At 46.0% G+C, this 20,534-nt stretch overlaps 1 protein-coding gene across 1 annotated transcript in view; it reads left to right on the top strand.

The window, feature by feature from the left end:
* ADAMTS19 (ADAM metallopeptidase with thrombospondin type 1 motif 19) overlaps window positions 1-20,534 on the top strand; it is a 366,657-nt gene that overhangs the window by 47,994 nt on the left and 298,129 nt on the right. Inside the window, exons 3-4 of the mRNA XM_040415985.1 lie at window positions 11,369-11,534; window positions 20,212-20,384. Coding sequence (XP_040271919.1) covers window positions 11,369-11,534; window positions 20,212-20,384 — 339 coding nt within the window. The remainder of the gene's footprint in view (window positions 1-11,368; window positions 11,535-20,211; window positions 20,385-20,534) is intronic.

Consider the following 20,534-nt stretch of genomic DNA (forward strand, 5'->3'; position numbering starts at 1 on the left):
GAATGTCGTCCTCTGTCTCCTCCCTCCATCCACGGACAATACCAGGGATCCCAGAAAAGTTTAAAGCCTGCTCTTGCTGCTCCTCTTCCTCCCCCCATGAACCATCCTCCTCTGACTCCTCTTCAGACTCCTGCTGACTTGTCGCAGATGGAGTAGCCCCCCCTGGGTATTCATTCAGCATTGCGACTTCCTCATTTTCCTGCTCCTCGACGGCTTGATCAAGGACACAATGCAATGCATGCTCCAGAAAGAAGGCGTAAGGTACAATGTCACTGATGGGGCCCTGGCTGCGACTGACCAGTTTGGTGATCTCATCAAGTGGCCCCGCATCTCATCAAGCATCGCGCATGAGCAGCCACCGGCGCGGTGAACAAAAATCTATCTCCCCAGAACTTGTCCTGCCGCAGAGTTTGTACAGGTAGTCGTTAACGGCACGTTTCTGCTGGAGCAGCCTGTCAAGCATATACATGGTGGAGTTCCCACGCGTCGGGCAGTCACAAATCAGACGTCTGATGGGCAAGTGGTTTCGCCACTAAACGTCAGTAAGGCGAGCCATGGCCGTGTAAGATCTTCTAAAATAGGCAGTGTTTGCTAGACAATGTTTCTGTGGTCAGATGTATCTTGGCACCGATACTGTGTGCCAGAGATACATTCACTTGCCGCTGAACATGGCCATATAGCTCTCTTCCATTGCGGTGTGCCAATGGCAGCAAATTTTCTAAAGGCCTCTGAGTCCACGAGTTTATATGGCAGTAGTTGGCAGGCTAGCAGTTCCGACCAGTGATGGTCAGTTCACAGTGCTCGCCAACGAACACATGCGGGCTGCCATCTTGACTCACCCATCCGGCGATGCACAGGTAAGCCCTTAGGCTCCATTCACACGTCCGTGGTGTGTTGCGGACCCGCAAATTGCGGATCCGCAACACGCCCGCCCGGCACCCCTATAGAAATGCCTATACTTGTCCGCAAGCTGCGGACAAGAATAGGACATGTACTATCTTTTGCGGAGCTGCGGACCCGAAGATCGGGGCCGCGCTTCGCAAATGCGGATGCGGACAGCACACTGTGTGCTGTCCGCATCCATTCCGTCCCCATAGAAAATGAATGGATCAAAATTGCGGAACGGATGCGGACCCATTTGGGGACGTGTGAATGGAGCCTTACCTGTGTCGGGAGCCGGTCTGAAATCAAATGCGGTCACCGGAAGCAGGCAGTTCTGAGAACAGCCCAATGAAGGCCCCCGCGTCTGTTCTCGGAATTTCCTGCTCCCGGTGACCGCATTTGATTTCAGACCGGCTCCCGGCACATGTAAAGGCTTACCTGTGCATCGCCGGACAGGTGAGTCAAGATGGCAACCTACATGTGTTCGTTGGCGAACACTGCGAACTGACCATCACTGGTTCCGACAAGCCTGCGGACAGCCTTTGGGCAAGAGGGTTATCCGGCGTCATCAACTTTTTATGTTTGAACATTTGTGTCACAGAAGCCTGCCTTTTGCCAGATGAATGTGACGACAGCACAGTGGAGTGCAGGATAATTCAGAGGAGATGGAGAAGGAGAAGAGGCAGGACGTGGAGCGCCGAGAGTGTGGCTTTGTGGGTTTTGACGGTGTTGCTCCCACTGGGCTCGATGATGGGAGGCCAAGTGCCTTCTTAAGGCAGTCTTCCCTAGGTGAGTGTTGGGCTTACCGTGACTTATGCGTTGACAGCACAGGTTGCAGATGGCAACACTATTGTCAGCAGCGGACATGTTAAAAAAAGCCCACACTGCAGAGCCATGTGCTGGCGTCCTGGGAGCACCAGATCTGACTGTGCATGGTGGATGGCTCGCTCCAGATACATTTGCAGTCTGCTTTTTGCCCCCTGTGCACTGTGAGTTCTGCCTACTTCTCCTCCCTATCTGCTGCTCCGTCTCTCCCTCTGAATTCCCCTCCTCTTCCTCTCTTGTGGGCACCCACGTGACGTCCATCGACACATCATCATCGTTACCTTCACCACCACTGACATTAGAGATCTCGGAGTAGGCAGCAACAGCGGAGACCACCCTCCTTGGGCTGATCTGGGTACTGTCGTCAAACCGCTGGGTGGTGGCCGTTGCTGCCTCCTCTTGCTCATCCAAAGACAAGAATGGCTGCGCATCGGTAAGGTCTGGAAATTTTTGGGAAACTAATTCCTCTGACTCAAGTGGAGGGGCTATGGTGGTGGTGGTGGTGGTATATTTGGGGGTGCACGCAGCAGAGAGTGAGGAGGGTGCTGATACAGACGATGAGGAGGGAGCAGAAGCGGAAGGCTGAATGAGCCACTCAACCAACTATGGTGCGTCCTTTGACGTAATCGCTCGCACCTTCACCAATTTACCACTTAGGCACCTGCCCGACAACTACCACCCCTGCGGAATGGCCTGCCTCTTCCTCTGCCTGTCATTTGCAAAATGACCCTGTGACAAAGTCCCTATACTAGAGCAGTATTTGTGGAAGCAGGTATATAGAACCCCTTAATGTGTATTTGCTGGAAGCAGGTATATCAAAACCCTTAAGTTTATTTTGGGGCAACAACAGGTATATCACACCAGTTGCAATTAGTTGTTCCAATTGCGTTTGTCCCTCTGTATAGCTGCGGTATCTCTGCAGAACCGCACACAAATGCACTATATAGAAAGTATATTATAGGTATATCACACCCCTGCCTCAATCAGTTTTTTTGGGAGGCAACTGGTATATCACACCAGTTGCAATTAGTTGTTCCAATAGCATTTGCGCCTCTGTATAGCTGCAGTATCTCAGCAGAACCGCACACAAATGCTGCACATGCACTATATATAAATTATATTATAGGTATATCACACCCCTGCCTCAATAATTTTTTTGGGGGGCAACTGGTATATCACAACAGTTGAAATTAGTTGTTCCAATAGCGTTTGTCCCTCTGTATAGCTACGGTATCTCAGCAGAACTGCACACAAATGCTGTACAATACAAATGCACTATATAGAAAATATATTATAGGTATATCACACCCCTGCCTCAATCAGTTTTTTTTGGGGGGCAACTGGTATATCACACCAGTTAAAATTAGTTGTTCCAGTAGCGTTTGTCCCTTTGTATAGCTGCGGTATCACAGAAGAACCGCACACAAATTCTGCACATGCACTATAAATAAATTATATTATAGGTATATCACACTACTGCCTCAATCAGTTTTTTTCGGGGGCAACTGGTATATCACACCCGTGGCAATTAGTTATTCCAATAGCGTTTGTCTATCTGTATAGCTGCGGTATCGCAGCAGAACCGCACACAACTGCTGCACAATAAAAATGCACTATAATATACAGTCAGGTCCATAAATATTGGGACATCGACACAATTCTAACATTTTTGGCTCTATACACCACCACAATGGATTTGAAATGAAACGAACAAGATGTGCTTTAACTGCAGACTGTCAGTTTTAATTTGAGGGTATTTACATCCAAATCAGGTGAACAGTGTAGGAATTTCAACAGTTTGCATATCTGCCTCCCACTTGTGCATGGTGGATGGCTCGTTCCAGATACATGAGGTGCAGACATGAGGGGCAGGCATGAGGGGCAGGCATGAGGGGCTGACATGAGGGGCAGACATGAGGGGCAGACATATGGCTGACATAGGGGGGCTTATGGCTGACATTAGGGGGGCTTATGGCTGACATTGGGGAGGCTTATGGCTGTCCCTGGGAAAATTGTCTTGCATGAAACTGGTCCTTGGTGCAAAAAAGGTTGGGGACCACTGGTCTAGTAAACACGGGCAGGGAAGGTACATAACTTTTACTGCCCACTAGGTGAACCTTCTGACGGCCATCAAGCATGTAACCCGTGGCACCCGTGTGGATTTGGTGATAACTCGTCCTCCTACTCCATCCTCCGTCTCCTCCTCGGCTGCACCCCCTAAGCTCCCCAGAACCTATTCAACATGCCAGGTGAGATGTTGCCATGCTGTGCTGCGGCTGTTGTGCCTGGAAGCCAAGAGCCACCGCGGTCCTGCACTGCTTTCAGCTCTGCGGTCACAGGTCGATCAGTGGCTAACCCTGCTCAATTTGAAAGTTGGTAAAGTGGTGTGCGACAACGGTGCCAATCTGCTGAGCTCGCTGAAACAGGGCAAAATGACACATGTGCAGTGCATGGCACACGTCCTGAACTTAGTCGTGCAGTGATTCGTTGCCAAATACCGCAGGGTCCAGGATGTCTTGCAGCAGGCCAGGAAATCTCTGGCCATTTTAGAAGATCTTACACGGCCATGGCTCGGCTTGCTGACGCTCAGCGACGACACCTCTTGCCCGTCAGACGTCTAATTTGTGATAGCTCGACTTGCTGGAATTGCACCTTGTATATGCTTGATAGGCTGCTCCAGCAGCAACGTGCCATTAACAACTACCTGTACGAACTCTGCAGCAGGAAAGGTTCAGTGGAGCTTGGTTTCTTTTCACCGCGCCTATGGCTACTCATGCGCGACGCATACGGACTTCTGCGGCCATTTGCCGTTTAACGTTTGCGCATCCTAAAAATATCTGTGACATCCAGTGTACTTTTTCCGTAGACGCTGCGGACAGTGACATTACCTGCACTACATCTCCTGTACAACGTTTGCGCATCCTAAAAATATCTCACATCCAGTGTACTTTTTCCGTAGACGCTGCAGACAGCGACATTATCTGTGCTACATCTCCTGTTTAACGTGTGCACATACTAAAAATATCTGTGACATTCAGTGTACTTTTTCCGTAGACGCTGCGGACAGCGACATTATCTGCACTACATCTTCTGTTTAATGTGTGCGCATACTAAAAATATCTGTGATATCCAGTATATTTTTTCCGTAGACACTGCGGACAGTGACATTACCTGCGCTACATCTCCTGTATAACGTTTCCGCATCCTAAATATCTGTGACATTGACTGTAATTTTTTCTTAGCCGCTGGTGACAGCAGCGCCATTACCTGTGGTACCTCTCCTGTATAACGTTTCTGCATCCCAAAAATCTGTGACATTGTAATTTTTTCTTAGCCACTGGTGACAGCATCTCCATTACCTGTGGTACCTCTCCTGTATAACGTTTCCGCATCCCAAATATCTGTGACATTAACTGTGATTTTTTTCTTAGCTGCTTTTGACAGCAGCCCTATTTCCTGTGGTACATCTCCTGTATAACGTTTCCGCATCCCAAATATCAGTGACATTGACTGTGATTTTTTTCTTAGCTGCTTTTGACAGCAGCACCATTACCTGTGGTACCTCTCCTGTATAACGTTTCCGCATCCCAAATACCGCATCTGTGACATTGACTGTAATTTTTTCTTAGCCTCTGGTGACAGCAGCACCATTAACTGTGGTACCTCTCCTGTATATTGTTTCCGCATCCCAAATATCAGTGACATTGACTGTAATTTTTTCTTAGCCGCTGGTGAAAGCAGCACCATTACCTTTGGTACCTCTCCTGTCTAACCTTTCTGTATCCAAAATATCAGTGACATTAACTGTAATTTATTTACACTTAAAAAAACTGCGCTACTGTACGTGTGACATACTTGCAAACATATATACCATTTAATATGATGAGGGCGAGCAGTAAAGGACAGGGAAGTGGCCGCGCTGCTGATGGAGCAGATGCACAAGAAACACACTCATCCACGATACCTAGCTTCATGTCGCAGTTTGCAGGGCGACGCAGGACACCACTCTTGAAGTCAGACCAGTGCGAGCAGGTGGTTGGTTGGATTGCAGCAGATAATGCTTCCAGTCAGTTAAGCACCACCCTGTCTTCCACAAAGTCCAGCCAAGAGTCTGGTCAACAGAATCCTCGCCCTGATCCTCCTTCCTCCCACCATGGAGAGTCTTTGCAAACAAGTGATCCCACACTCGGATATTCCGAGGAGTTCTTTTCATCACCATTCCTTAATTTGGGCCTCTCACCAATCCCACTTGAAGAGGGACATGAGGAGATCATGTGCCCTGATTCCCAAACTCTTGAGCATCCACAGTCAAAAGAAGATGGCGGTGGGGAACGGCAATTAGTGTTTCACGAGGTGGATGATGATGATGAGACACAGTTGCCAATAAGTCAATCACAATTAGTGTCTCAAGAGGTTGATGATGAGGATGAGACACAGTTGTCAATAAGTGAGGTTCTTGTTAGGTCAACAATTCAGGAGGATGACCAGAGTGAGGAAGTGGAAGAGGAGGTGGTGGACGGGACGATGAAATCACTGACCCAACCTGGGAAGGTGGCAAGCCGAGTGAGGACAGCAGTATAGAGGGGGAGGGATCCGCAGCACTGCAACAGGCTGGAAGAGGCAGTCGGGTGGCAAAAGGGAGAAGGCGGGCCACACCAAACAGGCCACAACTGTTCCCCAGAGCACCCCCTTTTGGAAATCTCCCTTGCCAAGGGGTGGGTGTTCCACAGTCTGGCGCTTTTTTGATGAAAGTGCGGACGATAAAAGAATAGTCATTTACATCCTGTTTACCAAAATGAGCAGGGGCGTGAACACTAGCAACCTCATTACCACCAGCATGATCCTCTACATGGCATCAAAGCACCCTAATAGGTGGGCCGAACGCCTGGGTACACAATCAGTGTCTGCAGGTCACACCACTGCCTCCTCTTCCCCTGTGTTACGTGCTGGCCAATAACCTGTCCAAGACGCAGGCACGGATGCCTCCCGCCCTGCACCTGGACTTTCGCAAGCACCATCAGCTAGCACATCTACTTCTGTGTCCCAGCGCAGCGTACAGATGTCCATACCCCAGGCCTTTGAACGAAAGCGCAAATACCCAGCCACCCACCCACAGGCCATAGCACTAAATTCGCACCTTTCCAAATTGCTGGCCCTGTATATGTTGCCATTTAGGCTTGTGGACACAGAGGCTTTCCGCAACCTGCTAGCGGCGGCCGTCCCTCGTTACTCAGTCCCCAGCCGCCACTATTTAGCCCTGTGTGCCGTCCTCGCCTTACACCAGCATATGCCCTGTAACATCACCCATGCCCTGACCAACGCAGTTACTGGGAAGGTCCACTTAACGACTGACACATGTACAAGTGCTTGTGGCCAGGAACGCTACATTTCCCTGGCACAATGGGTGAACGTTGTGGAGGCCAGGAGCGAGTCATACCCTGGGATGGCACAGGTGCTACCGACGCCAAGGATTGCGAGCCCTACTTCCAACAGGATTCCCGCCACCACCTACATTAGTGGCTGCAACCTCCCCTTCTCCTCCTCTACCTCCTCCTCCACTTCCATCTCTACATTGTCATCTTGCAGCACCAGTCAGCCATCAGTCAGTAGCTGGAAGCAGTGTAGCACTGCAGTGGGGAAGCGGCAACAGGCCGTGCTGAAACATATTTGCTTAGATGACAAACAGCCCACCGCCGCAGAGCTGTGGCAGGTTATAAGGGACCGCTGTGGCTCTCGCCACTCAACCTACAACCAGGCATGGTTGTGTCTGATAATGGCCGTAACTTGGTGGCGTCTTTGGAGCTCGGCAAGCAGACACACATACCATTTCTAGCCCACATGTTCAACTTAGTTTTTCAGCGATTTCTGAAAACCTACCCCAATTTGCCTGAGCTAGTGTGCCCATTTCCGAAAGTCCTCTACAGCTGCCGCCGGTCTGGCAACGCTGCAGCAGTGTTTGCAATTGCCAGCTCATCGACTGTTGTGAGCACACACTGGAACTCCACATTCCACATGTTGGCCAGGCTTTGTGAGCAGCAGAGGGCAGTAGTGGAATACCAGCTGCAACATGGTTGTCTCCTTTCCAGTCAGCCTCCGCTCTTCACAAGCGACAAGTGGGCATGGATGTCTGACCTCTGTGAGATTTTACGCAACTTTGGGGAATCAACACAGATGGTGAGCTGCGATGTCGCTATTATCATCGTAACCATCCCACTTCTGTGTCTACTGAAACGCTCGCTGCTCACAATGAAGGCGGACGCTTTGCATGTGGAAGAGGTAGAAATGGGGGAAGACAGTACACAGGGTAATAGCTAGACCACCCTCAGTTTGTCTTCTCAAACTGAGAAGACAATGAGGAGGAGGAGGAGGAGCAGGAGACGGTTGCCTCCGCTACAGAGAGTAGTACCCATAGCAGGTTTATTTTATCTGTTTAGCGTGGATGGGCAGAAGAGGAGGAAGAGGATGAGGAGATTGAGAGTCATCCTCCTGATAAGGACAGCAAAGTCTTGTCTGTTGGGACTCTGGCACACATGGCTGACTTTATGTTATGCTGCCTTTTCCATGACCCTCACGTTGTATGCATTTTGGCCAACACCGATTACTGGTTATCCACCCTTCTCGACCCCCGCTACAAAGCGAACTTCGCATCTCTCATCCCTGTGGTGGAGAGGACTAGCAAAATGGTGCATTACCCGAAGGTCCCTGTGGAAAAATTGCTCCCAAAATTTCCAGCGGACAACGCTGGCGGCAGAGTACGTAGTTCCTTGGGCAACCAAGGAGGGGAGACGAGGGGAATACACAGCAGTTCCAACAGAGGCAGGGAAACACTCTCCAAGGCCCGGGACAGTTTCATGACTGTCGGCCTAGTGTCATAAGGATGGAAACAATTTTGGAAAATGGTGAAGGAGTATATAGCAGACCGTGTCTGCATCCTCAATGATCCCTCTGTGCTTTAAAACTATTGGGTGTCCGAGCTGGACACATGGCACGAACTGGCGCTCTATGCCTTGGAGGTGCTGGCCTGCCCTGCTGCCAGCATTTTGTCATAGCGGATTTTTCTTGCTGCTGGGGGCATAATAACTGATAAGTGCATCCACCTGTCAATTGAAAATGCTGACCGGTTGACTCTTATTGTAGTGTCCCACTAGATAGGCGTGGGCACTACACAAGGGTCAATTGGTGTGTGCGTTACTCCTACTCACAAGGGACAGAAATGTTATATTTAATTGTGCATTTTATGTATTTTCTAATGTGTTTTTATATGCATTCCCCCTGTGTAAATGCAATAGCAGGCCTAGATGGGTGTAGTTAGACATCCCAGACACTAGAGGGAGATATGGAGCCCCTAGTATAAATGTCCAGGCCCAGACAGAGAGAGTGAGTTCAGAGTCAGGAGTCTGCAGAGACAGAAGTTAGGAGGCACCAGCCAGGGACAAGCTGAGGGCCTCCTCCTGACATGCAGCTAGACAGCCCAGGCTACTAGTTGTTACCAGGAGGCTAGTAGAGGGATCCTAGCCTACCTGCGGATCAAGAGAGCCTTAGTTAGCTCTGAAGACACCCCAGTTGCAGGACAGGAACCTCCTGGGAGAAACCCGCAGTCCTTCATCATCCAAGCAAAGATAAGTAACCCTGATAGGCAGATGCTATATAGAAAGAAAAGCAAGGATTTAATACGAGAGGAAGATATATATATACCAAGGATATAAGCCACCATTTAGGCATCCGGGCCTTGGGTTTGAAACCAGACAGGAGTTCTAGAAAGGACAGTGTACGCTATTTCTGAGCAAAGGTACAACCTGATTCTGAGTGCATTGTGGATTTACCCTCTGAGTATCTTGCATAATTACTACCTGCCATCGTGTGGAATAAAGCCTGCTTGTAAAGCTGTGATCTAAAGGACTGTGTTAACATCTGTATGTACAAAGTTGGACTGTTCAGTAAAGCAACGTTTGGTTCACTATACCATCTGTGTACCTCAGTTATTCCAACTATAAATCGGTGTGCCACCGTTACAGGCACTGGCGTCACGAATCCAACAGGGACCTTGCCCCAGGCACTAAAAATACCTGTAACATCCAGGGCACCTCATCCACCATCAGGCCTGGTCCCTATATACAGAGTGTGCCCCAGAGGAACTGTGTCTACCTCTCCTTCACTGCCGCATGCCTGCCCAGGGTTCTCCAATACAGTGAGGAACCCTCGATTGCCTATAACCGTGACCTCGCTTCGCTATACCCTGCTGGTCTGGCGTGCTGCATTATCAAAATTAACAAGGCCTGTATTGTCCCTGACTTCTCTATTCCACCAGAGGAAAGCAGCTGAACATAAAGGCACTCTAAATGTGGCTTTTATGGTGTATTGAATACACTGTATTCCCATGCACCCCTTCCACCACAAAAAAAGGTATATGGTTCAATCTTCCTTTTCTCATCCTCCTCCATCATATCAACATGCTTATTAGGCTGCCTTCGCTCCTAATGTTTTAGAGGGTCAGCTCAGCAGCAGGCCCTCAACCATAATTTTTTTGATGGTCAGCTCAGCAGCAGGCCCTCGCCCATAATTTTTCCATGGTCAGATCAGCAGCAGGTACTCGCCCCTAATGTTTTAGAGAGTCAGCTCAGCAGCAGACCCTCAACCATTATTTTTTCTATGGTCAGCTCAGCAGCAGGCCCTCGTCCATAATTTTTTCCATGGTCAGATCAGCAGCAGGCCCTCGCCCCTAATGTTTTAGAGAGTCAGCTCATCAGCAGCCCCTCGCCCATAATGTTTTAGATGGTCAGATCATCAGCAGGCACTCGCCCCTAATGTTTTAGAGAGTCAGCTCAGCAGCAGACCCTCACTGCTAATGTTTTTGATGGTCAGCTCAGCAGCAGACCCTCACCCCTAATGTTTTAGAGGGTCACCAGCAGGCCCTTGCTCCTAATGTTTTTAAGGGTCACCAGCAGGCCATCAATCATAATTTTTCAAGGGTGTGTATGATGCCCTCCTTTTATGTGTTATAAACGGTGTATTGGAGTGCTGGATCCTTGTAATTTTTGGCAGCCCTTTCCCTTAGTGCATAGGCTTTATGAGTGTAAGAGTCCCACTACCTGAACAATTGTACCACAATGTGAATGAGGCCCTCCTTTATGTGATATACAGGTTGGATCGGAGTGCCTCTTCCTTGTGATTTTTGACAGCACTTGTACTTTATATACAAGTAAATATATAGGAAAGAATGTTTCCTAACACTTTTTTCTCTAAAATCGATTTTATCTTCGGTTTTGTGCATATTATTGTCAGTCTGTAAAATTGGCGTACTACTCGGACAACATTGTTCCCAGCAGCGACCTGGGAGTCCAAGATGCATCCAGACATCCTCCCTATGCTGTTCCTGAACCATTTCAGTGGTGTTTCCATCAATTTCTGACCTTTTCATGTGAACCACACACCCTCCCCTCTTCAGAGCAGGGGGTGCCTGGTTTAATGTTCGGGTTCTCCCATTGACTTCCATTGTGCATCGAGCATACTGAGGTATTCTACTCGAGCACCCGAGCACTTTGGTGCTCGATCAACACTAGTACCAACTCCAAAATATTGTTATTTGATTTTATTAGTAGGTGCAATTATGCATTTCAGTGTTACATTTTACATAATATGATTTATCTTTCTAATTCACTAGATGGGTTTCATACAAATGAATGAAGATTTCATCTACATTGAACCTGTAAATGGCACTCTTACGGCAGCTGGCAATGCTCATAGAGTTTTTAGAAGGAAAAGAACCACAGATGATAAAACGTCAGGGAATAGAACTGGTAGTCATCACTCATACTGTGGAGTTTCAGGTATGTTCTTTTACTTATGCTTTGCTTCTTATTGTTATTTAGTAATTATACCTATATGTTGCCCATTTGTGTAGGTGGATGTCAGATACTGATTTACTGATTTTGTTGTGTAACTATTAATTTTGTTTATCAAACTGAAGTCTGGAAACCAAAATGTCCTAGTAAATCTAGATAAGTACTGTTTTAGTTATAGGTAATGTAATAGTCAGCAAGGAGTGGTCAAGAGCTATCTGGGCTGATATGATAATTCTCTAGTACTGAACAGACAGGCAAAGGGGTCTTCTCTGTCCAGGTTTGGTAACCTCATGAACACACACATGAACAATGTTAAGTTGCCCATACACTTTAGATATATGTTGTCAACCCATGGGCGTCCGCAGAAATTTTTCCAGGGGGGTACATAATTTTATTGACATTGAAACGGGCACGTGTATGAAGCCTAACTGCAGATATAAGAGGGTGGAACGGAACCCCGTTTGTGTGCAGGGACTAAACTTTAAAATAGGAAGCCACCACAAAAGGAAAGACCAATTCTTCTTATTTCACTTGAATGTCTATTAATTTGATATTATTTTTGCACCCCTTTGTTATAGTCTCAGCATTCAGCAATATGTTAATTTGCATTTTGTCACCAACAAATGAAATGTTGTGTTCTGTACCTGAATGCTTCCAGGCTTTTGTCATATGTAACTTACAAGCAGATGGTCTGCAGAATACCAGGCCTACCACCAGTATTACCCCTTCATATACCAGGCGGGCAGGCGGTATATGATTGAAGGGGAAATACTGCCTGGTATATGGACAGCAGAGGTGGCATCCTCTGGGCAGTACTGTCTATGGTCATCCTTCACCAGCACCCTGACTGCCACCTGCTTGGCCTGGCTCTCATGGCACTTCACTGCCTGCTGCTTGGCTATCAGTGACTCACCCCACACCTAACACTCAGGGTCAGGGAGGGACTCAGTAGTCACACTGTGACACTGACTGACTGTCACTCACTGATAGCCAAGCAGGTGGCAGTCAGAGTGCTTGTGAAGGATGAATTGACCATAGACAGTACTGCCCAGAGGATGCCATATCTGCAGTCCATATAATACCAGGCAGTATTGCCCCTTCATATACCGCCGGGTCACCCCACACTGTCAGTCACTCACTGTGTTAGTGTCGCTCTCGCTCATTCAGGCTGCCTGTGGTTGTGGAGTCCTGAAGCGGGCGTCTCTTCTTCTTGCTCCGGCTCCGCAATGTCTTTCCGGCCCGGAAGGTGGGCGGAGCTTCGTACTGCCGTGCGCGCCGGCCCTGGTGATTCATCAGGGCGCGTGCATGCTCCTGATAGATACCGCTCCTCACTCTGCGGCGCTGCACAGTGCAGCAAGCAGAACTCAGTTCACAGATTTCCAGGGCACTTGCCCCCCCTTACCCCCCCTGCGGACGCCCATGTGTCAACCCACTAATGTGTATGCAGGTTTATCAACCCTCCCCTGATAGCAGATGTCAGGAAAAAAGGAATTGGCATGTTTTCCGTGGAAGATAAGCTGTTGATTTTTCTATTTTTTTTTTTACTAGATTCTAAAGATGAATAGGCATGGCTTCTATATACTTTATCCAAAGTCTTAATGCAGAATAGTCTATAAAATATTAGGATGGGAAGAATTCATCCATATGGATATGTGCTCTAGCCTGTGCTTTGAGGTCACTGTGCTGTACTGCCATTTTACATGCTATCTTTAATGATGAGGGTCTAAGAGGACAACATCATTTTCCTGAACTTGGTTATCATACAATTTGTTTTGCAGTAACTAAATGCTGTATATTGGGATGGTGAACAGTATTCTGTACAGGGCTTTTTGTAGATATGTCACCTGCATATGTGTTGCAAGCATCTGCATGTGGCACTGGGTGAAAAGTATAGCAATTATTGGAGTGACAGGTTATGATAGACATGATTGATGACATTTAATAAGCAATTCTGTCAACTTGCAGCTTTTGGAAGAGAAAACTGATTTTAGAGTTTTCTTGACAGACCTAGAGATCTGTATGTGCTTGGGGTTGTGACTTTATAGAAAACGGAAGTGTATTCCAGCAGTAATTTGAGGTTTTTCTAGATAGTTGAAAACAGATTGTGGTGACTAGACTAAAACATCCTCAATAGACTTTGTCGGTAAGCAAATTGTGCAGGGTCCTGTAGGAGGAAATATGTGGTCAGTAATATGTATTAGCCCTTCTTTTACCAACCTTTCTGTGGAAACTGAAGTTAGGGTCTCCTAACTGATAACTATCCTGGGAGTGCTGTGTCTACCTTTTGTATCTTTGATTATAAGAATCTGTATGGACCTGGAAATATTTATATCGACTTTACCATAAGGCAAACTGCAGACAGAGCATAATGTGTATATATTCAGGGGCATGGATAGATCTCATAGACCCCCATAACAAGTTAGTTTCTCAGTATGTGTGCATCAAACACTCCCAGGCAACACAGAATGCAAGTCTTTACTCCCTAAATTTCTTATGATTTACCTGTTTGATTAAGTGGGAAAAAAATAACTATAAAATTGTAATAAAAGTTGCACCCCCTCCCCTCCCCTCCTCCATTTCACCCCCAGAGTTCAAGTGGTGCTTCCTAAATAAGGGACATATTCGGAACACTGTATTTCTCAATGTATTGAGACTAGTTGAACTAAATACATCTGCTTCCCTACACACAGTATATTGTAAAACAGTTTGGAGGGAATACGGTGGCTCTCCTGTGTGGGCAATATGCAAGGTGCACGTGTCTAAGCTGACTCACCCAGTCAGAAAAGGCAGGCGTATAGGAAGATAGGAAGACAGGCGCTCTATATGAGGTCACCAGCAGATATCAACAAAGGACAAGGGATAGTGTGTATATGAGAAAAACTATATTTATTTGGGTAGTAATAAAAACGTTATCAATATAGGTCACTCCCAATGTACAGGGAGAGGAGTGGGTGGTGTAAAATAGAAAAATGGATAAATGAATAAAGAAAAATAATGTGAAAAAGTGATGATAAAACACCCTGTATTGGGCTATAAGTCCAGAATCATGGTATGTAGAACTTTGAATAGTAGACAAATATAGTCAATAGTCTGAGATGGATTCAGTTGATTAAAATAAGTAAAGAGTTAGTACAAAGATCTAAATTGTGACAGGTTTAAAAGAATATATCAGCAGCATTCCAGATCCGATGTATGTGTATACACAGCAATGCGAAAGTTATTTTCAGCGAACCAGTGCCTGGTGGCGTCCGATCTAAATTTGGCTATCTGGTCGCTGTTACCTTTCTGGAGGATCGTCAGTTCTTCTATGTAGGTGTCTCCGCGCAGGATCCTCTGTGAGCTGTGGATGCTTAGTGCGGTTATGGATAGACGGGGCCGGCAGCGCGGTTGCAGATGGATGGGATGACCGTGAAGGGCTGCTGTTTGTGGATCGGTCTGTCGATGCAAATGTTGCTGTCTTTTCACATTGACAGACTGATCCACAAACAGCAGCCCTTTGCGGTCATCGCATCCATCTGCAACCGCGCTGCCGGCCCCGTATATCCATAACCGCACTAAGCATCCACAGCTCACAGAGGATCCTGCGCCGAGACACCAACATAGAAGAACCGACGATCCTCCAGAAAGGTAACAGCGACCAGATAGCCAATTTTAGGTCGGACGCCACCAGGCACTGGTTCGCTGAAAATAACTTTCGCATAGCTGTGTATACACATACATCGGATCTGGAATGCTGCTGATATATTCTTTTAAACCTGTCACAATTTAAATCTTTGTACTAACTTTTTACTTATTTTAATCAACTGAATCCATCTCAGACTATTGACTATATTTGTCTAATATTTAAAGTTCTACATACCATGATTCTGGACTTATAGCCCAATACAAGGTGTTTTATCATCACTTTTTCACATTATTTTTATTTTTCTTTATTCATTTATCCATTCATCTATTTTACACCACCCACTCCTCTCCCTGTACATTGGGAGTGACCTATATTGATAACGTTTTTATTACTACCCAAATAAATATAGTTTTTCTCATATACACACTATCCCTTGTCCTTTGTTGATATCTGCTGGTGACCTCATATAGAGTGCCTGTCTTCCTATGTTCCTATATTGTAAAACTGGCTGCCTGTAGCTACCACTATAGGGAACTCAGTGCATAGGAAAGTATACAGTTACAATTGATTTTAATGGAAGTTGTAAATAATATTTTTCCACTAAGCTTCCCCTAGTGGCAGCTGACAGAAAATGCAGTAAACCTATGTTAGGAACAAGAAAAAGGGTAGAGTGCTGGAACCCTCTTCCCCCTGTGCCTTATAGCAGTCACTTTGGGGCCCATAGTGGTCTACCTCTGTGGTAGGTATGCCGCTGATTATATTGTTTAAAAAATTATTTCTATTACATCATTAGGAATCTCACTTTTAAGTATACCCTATGCTCAGTTATCTCTTGTATAGTCAATGTTCAAACTGGACCCACACCATTGTACCTATAGGCTAGACTAAAATGATGATCATGTAAATGTAATGCCTAGCTTTTATCATTTATATGTCTCTGTTATTGAGTTAAACATCTTGAATGCTCACTTCTAAAATCAGATTCAAACTCAGTGTCCCAAAATCAGTTATTTTTATGCAAATGTATGTATGCAAATAAAGTTTTAGGTGCACTGTGGGTGTAGGTACTGCAATTAGGTGCATTTGTATGACTCCCTTTAACATACACCTAAGTAGCATTATACAGTCACCTAAAGAATTATTAGGAACACCTGTTCTATTTCTCATTACTGCAATTATCTAGTCAATTAATCACATGGCAGTTGCTTCAATGCATTTAGAGGTGTGGTCCTGGTCAAGACAATCTCCTGAACGCCAAACTGAATGTCAGAATGGGAAAGAAAGGTGATTTAAGCAATTTTGAGCGTGGCATGGTTGTTGGTGCCAGGCGGGCCGGCTGAGTATTTCACAATCTGCTCAGTTACTGGGATTTTCACGCACAACCATTTCTAGGGTTTACAAAGAATGGTGTGAAAAGGGAAAAACATCCAGTATGCGGCAGTCCTGTGGGCAAAAATGCCTTGTGTATGCTAGAGGTCAGAGGAGAATGGGCCGACTGATTCAAGCTGATAGAAGAGCAACGTTGACTGAAATAACCACTCGTTACAACCAAGGTATGCAGCAAAGCATTTGTGAAGCCACAACACGCACAACCTTGAGGCGGATGGGCTACAACAGCAGAAGACCCCACCGGGTACCACTCATCTCCACTACAAATAGGAAAAAAAGGCTACAATTTGCACGAGCTCACCAAAATTGAACTGTTGAAGACTGGAAAAATGTTGCCTGGTCTGATGAGTCTCGATTTCTGTTGAGACATTCAAATGGTAGAGTCCGAATTTGGCGTAAACAGAATGAGAACATGTATCCATCCTCTGGTGGCTACTTCCAGCAGGATAATGCACCATGTCACAAAGCTCGAATCATTTCAAATTGGTTTCTTGAACATCACAGTGAGTTCACTGTACTAAAATGGCCCCCACAGTCACCAGATCTCAACCCAATAGAGCATCTTTGGGATGTGGTGGAACGGGAGCTTCGTGCCCTGGATGTGCATCCCTCAAATCTCCATCAATTGCAAGATGCTATCCTATCAATATGGGCCAACATTTCTAAAGAATGCTATCAGCACCTTGTTGAATCAATGCCACGTAGAATTAAGGCAGTTCTGAAGGCAAAAGGTGGTCCAACACCGTATTAGTATGGTGTTCCTAATAATTCATCAGGTGAGTGTATATGCTGTTTGTTTTGTGTAGAAAAAATATCATGTGGTATCCTTTATCAATAAGAATTCTCTTCAAACTCATCCTTCATAAAAACTTTTATTTACAAGATTTGCAACAACCAATACAGTCTGCTTCCAAATCCATTCATAAAACCAAGGAGTGGTCATATTTTGTTGCTGTAAAATAGGAATTCTTACTATAAGAAACTAGCAAAAACAAACTATAAAGGATCCTTCCAACTGAATGTAATAAAAAAAATTTCACCTGCAGAAAGTGATCACCAAAAACCTATAAAATAAACTATAAATATAAGGTTACTTTGACGGTAACGTACACTACACACAGGGGGGAGGATAGTGACCACTGCATTCCACCCTCACCCCTGGCCCTGCCTACTTGCCTCGCAAGTCCTAATGACAGGGGACAACTAGACGGCAGTCCCTAACTTAGGATACGTGCTGGGAAGACAGACAAGACAAATAACGGAACGTGAACGGACCGGGTGAATACCTAGAGAGCTACGCAGTACTAAGGAATGAGCAGAGAATAGTCAGGAAAAGCCGAGGTCAAATGCCAGGAGAGAAACGAAGTACAACAGGTGTCCGCAAAGAATCGTCAGGTGGAAGCCGGGGTCAAGATACCAGGAGAGATGCGCAGTACAGGAGGAGCAGGCAGAGAATCGTCAGGGAACACAGGATCAGGTAAGTATGCAGGAACAAAACAATCACCAGATACCTAAAATTAACAGTCAACCTGTGGCCAGCAGGCTGCCTGTATTTATAGTGGGGAGTGAGGGTCATATGACGTGGCTAGCGTCACATGACCGACAGACAGACAAATCGAGCACCGAGTGATCAGCTCGGCGCTCAAGGCAGACCTAGGAGCAGGGATCCTCCCAGCTAGCAAAGCCGCCCTGGGAACGAGGCCAAACACAGATCCTCACTCCCGAAGCTAAGCAGCAGGTCTGCGGCTGATGGTAGACCGAGTGCGCCTTTGGCGCCCCATGACAGTTACTGTGACGGACTGAACTGTCACTGGGGCTGCTGGAGAAGGCTGAGGGCCAGCGTCTTTCCTACAGACTATGGACCGAGAACTATGGAGACCCCCTAAGACCTTTTGGGGTTACAAGGAACTATGAACCCTGATTTATGTTTGTAATTTATATGCCCATATTTCCTATTGCCCATTAAAAAGGCATGGTGTGGATTCAGCAACACAAAAAGGGTTAACTCTGCACTGAGTCTCCCACTGATTGTGTTAGTGATGAGATTAAGATAGTTGATTATAATAGCAGCCGACTCCTAGATGAGTAGATCACCCTATGATACACTCAGGAGATAATCCCATCACATGTGTCTCCTCTCTTCCTATTCATTCATTATGGAGCGGGTGAAGATGTCTGTTTGCATGTTGTTCATTGTTGATTGCGTCAAAGACAATGCCATTGTGTTTGTTAATTGCGTCACAGACAATGCCATTGTGTTGGTTGAATAGGGTTAGTTTTTGTGTTTAAACTGTAAAGGATTGGCTGCTATGTCATGTCCTCAGTTCCCAACCAGGTCCACAGGGGTGGTACCCTTGTTGGAAAATGTGTATGTAAGTCAATGCTTGTGTGTTCAATAAAGAGTTCCTGTTTTACCCTTCATCATATTGAGGCTGGTGTTTGGGTAACTGATCGACACTGGGGATTGCTATACGCTGAAGATTTGCTATACTCCCCTGGCTATAACTACTAGCTCTTGTAAGAGCTGTTCCTACTCTCTGGATTTAGGAGAGGTTCACTCACTGGAGCCTGGAGCCTTGTCGTAGGTCCAGGGTGGGTAGTAGACGGCGAGACCTCAACCAAGCTTCGGCGGTTCGTGGGGTCTGCAGGGCTTACGGTGTAGAGCGGAGTGCTTGGAGTCCTCGGGAAGCGCTAGGAACATCCATCGACGGAGGTACCCGGTCGGGGTGCCAGGAGATCCGTTATAGTTACCAAAGCCAAGCTTCCACAAACCTGGTAGCCTGTGTCACATGGCCTGCTATAGGTGGGGCTCACTTTGGAGGTTTGTGATCTCACTTTGGAGGTTTGTGGAAGCTTGGCTTTGAGTCGGACCTTAGCACCTATCAGACAGTGTTCGCACACTATAGGTAGGTTTAGTGGTAGGTCCCGCGCCAACTGAGATACCTTGATGGGGTGCATGGGCTCCGATATGTTTTTGAGACAGAATATATTGGCTAAAGTCTCATTTTGACATCTAGCGTGAGGGTTTAGCCTTGTATTTTCATTTACATATATTGTAGTGCACCTTTGCAGTGATTTATTTAGCCATCTTAGGAAGATGCTGAAATAGAGGCACAGAGAAATAGGTTGCTAAGGGCTGAATACAGACATCAGAAATGTAATATTAGCTGAAAAATAAAGCTTCATGAATATCTTCCCTTCAGCATCACATATGTTAGGAATTTCATTTTTGGTAGTGAAATGGCAGCTACACTTTAAAGAATATCCGTCTGCAGCGCTCTTAATTTTATGCCAACTAAATGATGTTCTGCTTGGGGGGGGGGGGGGGGGTGGATCAGATTGGAGAGCTGAAAGATTCCCTGTCATTATGCATATACGGGTATGTGAACCATTTTGGCTCTTCTCTGTCTGCTTAGACTTTTGAAAGAGTCTGAGAAGGTTGAAGGAACTATCACTTGGGGTCTCTTAGGCATTAGGACTCACAAGCACCCAGTATCTCCCCAGAGCAGCATACTTCATAGATACCATAAAACAAAGAACTCTTTTCACTCTTTTGACATAATGAAGCTATGTTATATATAACTTATACATTTCTACAATTTGGACTTTAGCAGGTAATCGATGAGCATTTAACATTTTATTTTCTAGATAAGAGAAGAACAAAAAACTATAAAGGGACTGAAACAGGAAGAGGCAAGCGATACTCATTGAAACAAAGCCAAGAATACAACATAGAAACTGTGGTGGTTGCTGATCCTGCCATGGTTTCCTACCACGGTTCAGAAGCAACAAGGAAATTTATTTTAACTATCCTCAACATGGTAATTAATATAAGTTACAGTATAATGTCCATTATTAATTTGATAGTTTCTAAATAGCTTCTGGTGTCAATCTTACTATGCACAAATGAGTAAAGAGATAATAGTGTGAGCAGAAAATTAGAAAATGTATTCAATTAAAACCAAAGCAAA

The sequence above is a fragment of the Bufo bufo genome, chromosome 2 (assembly GCF_905171765.1).
Source record: "Bufo bufo chromosome 2, aBufBuf1.1, whole genome shotgun sequence".
NCBI lineage: Eukaryota > Metazoa > Chordata > Amphibia > Anura > Bufonidae > Bufo > Bufo bufo.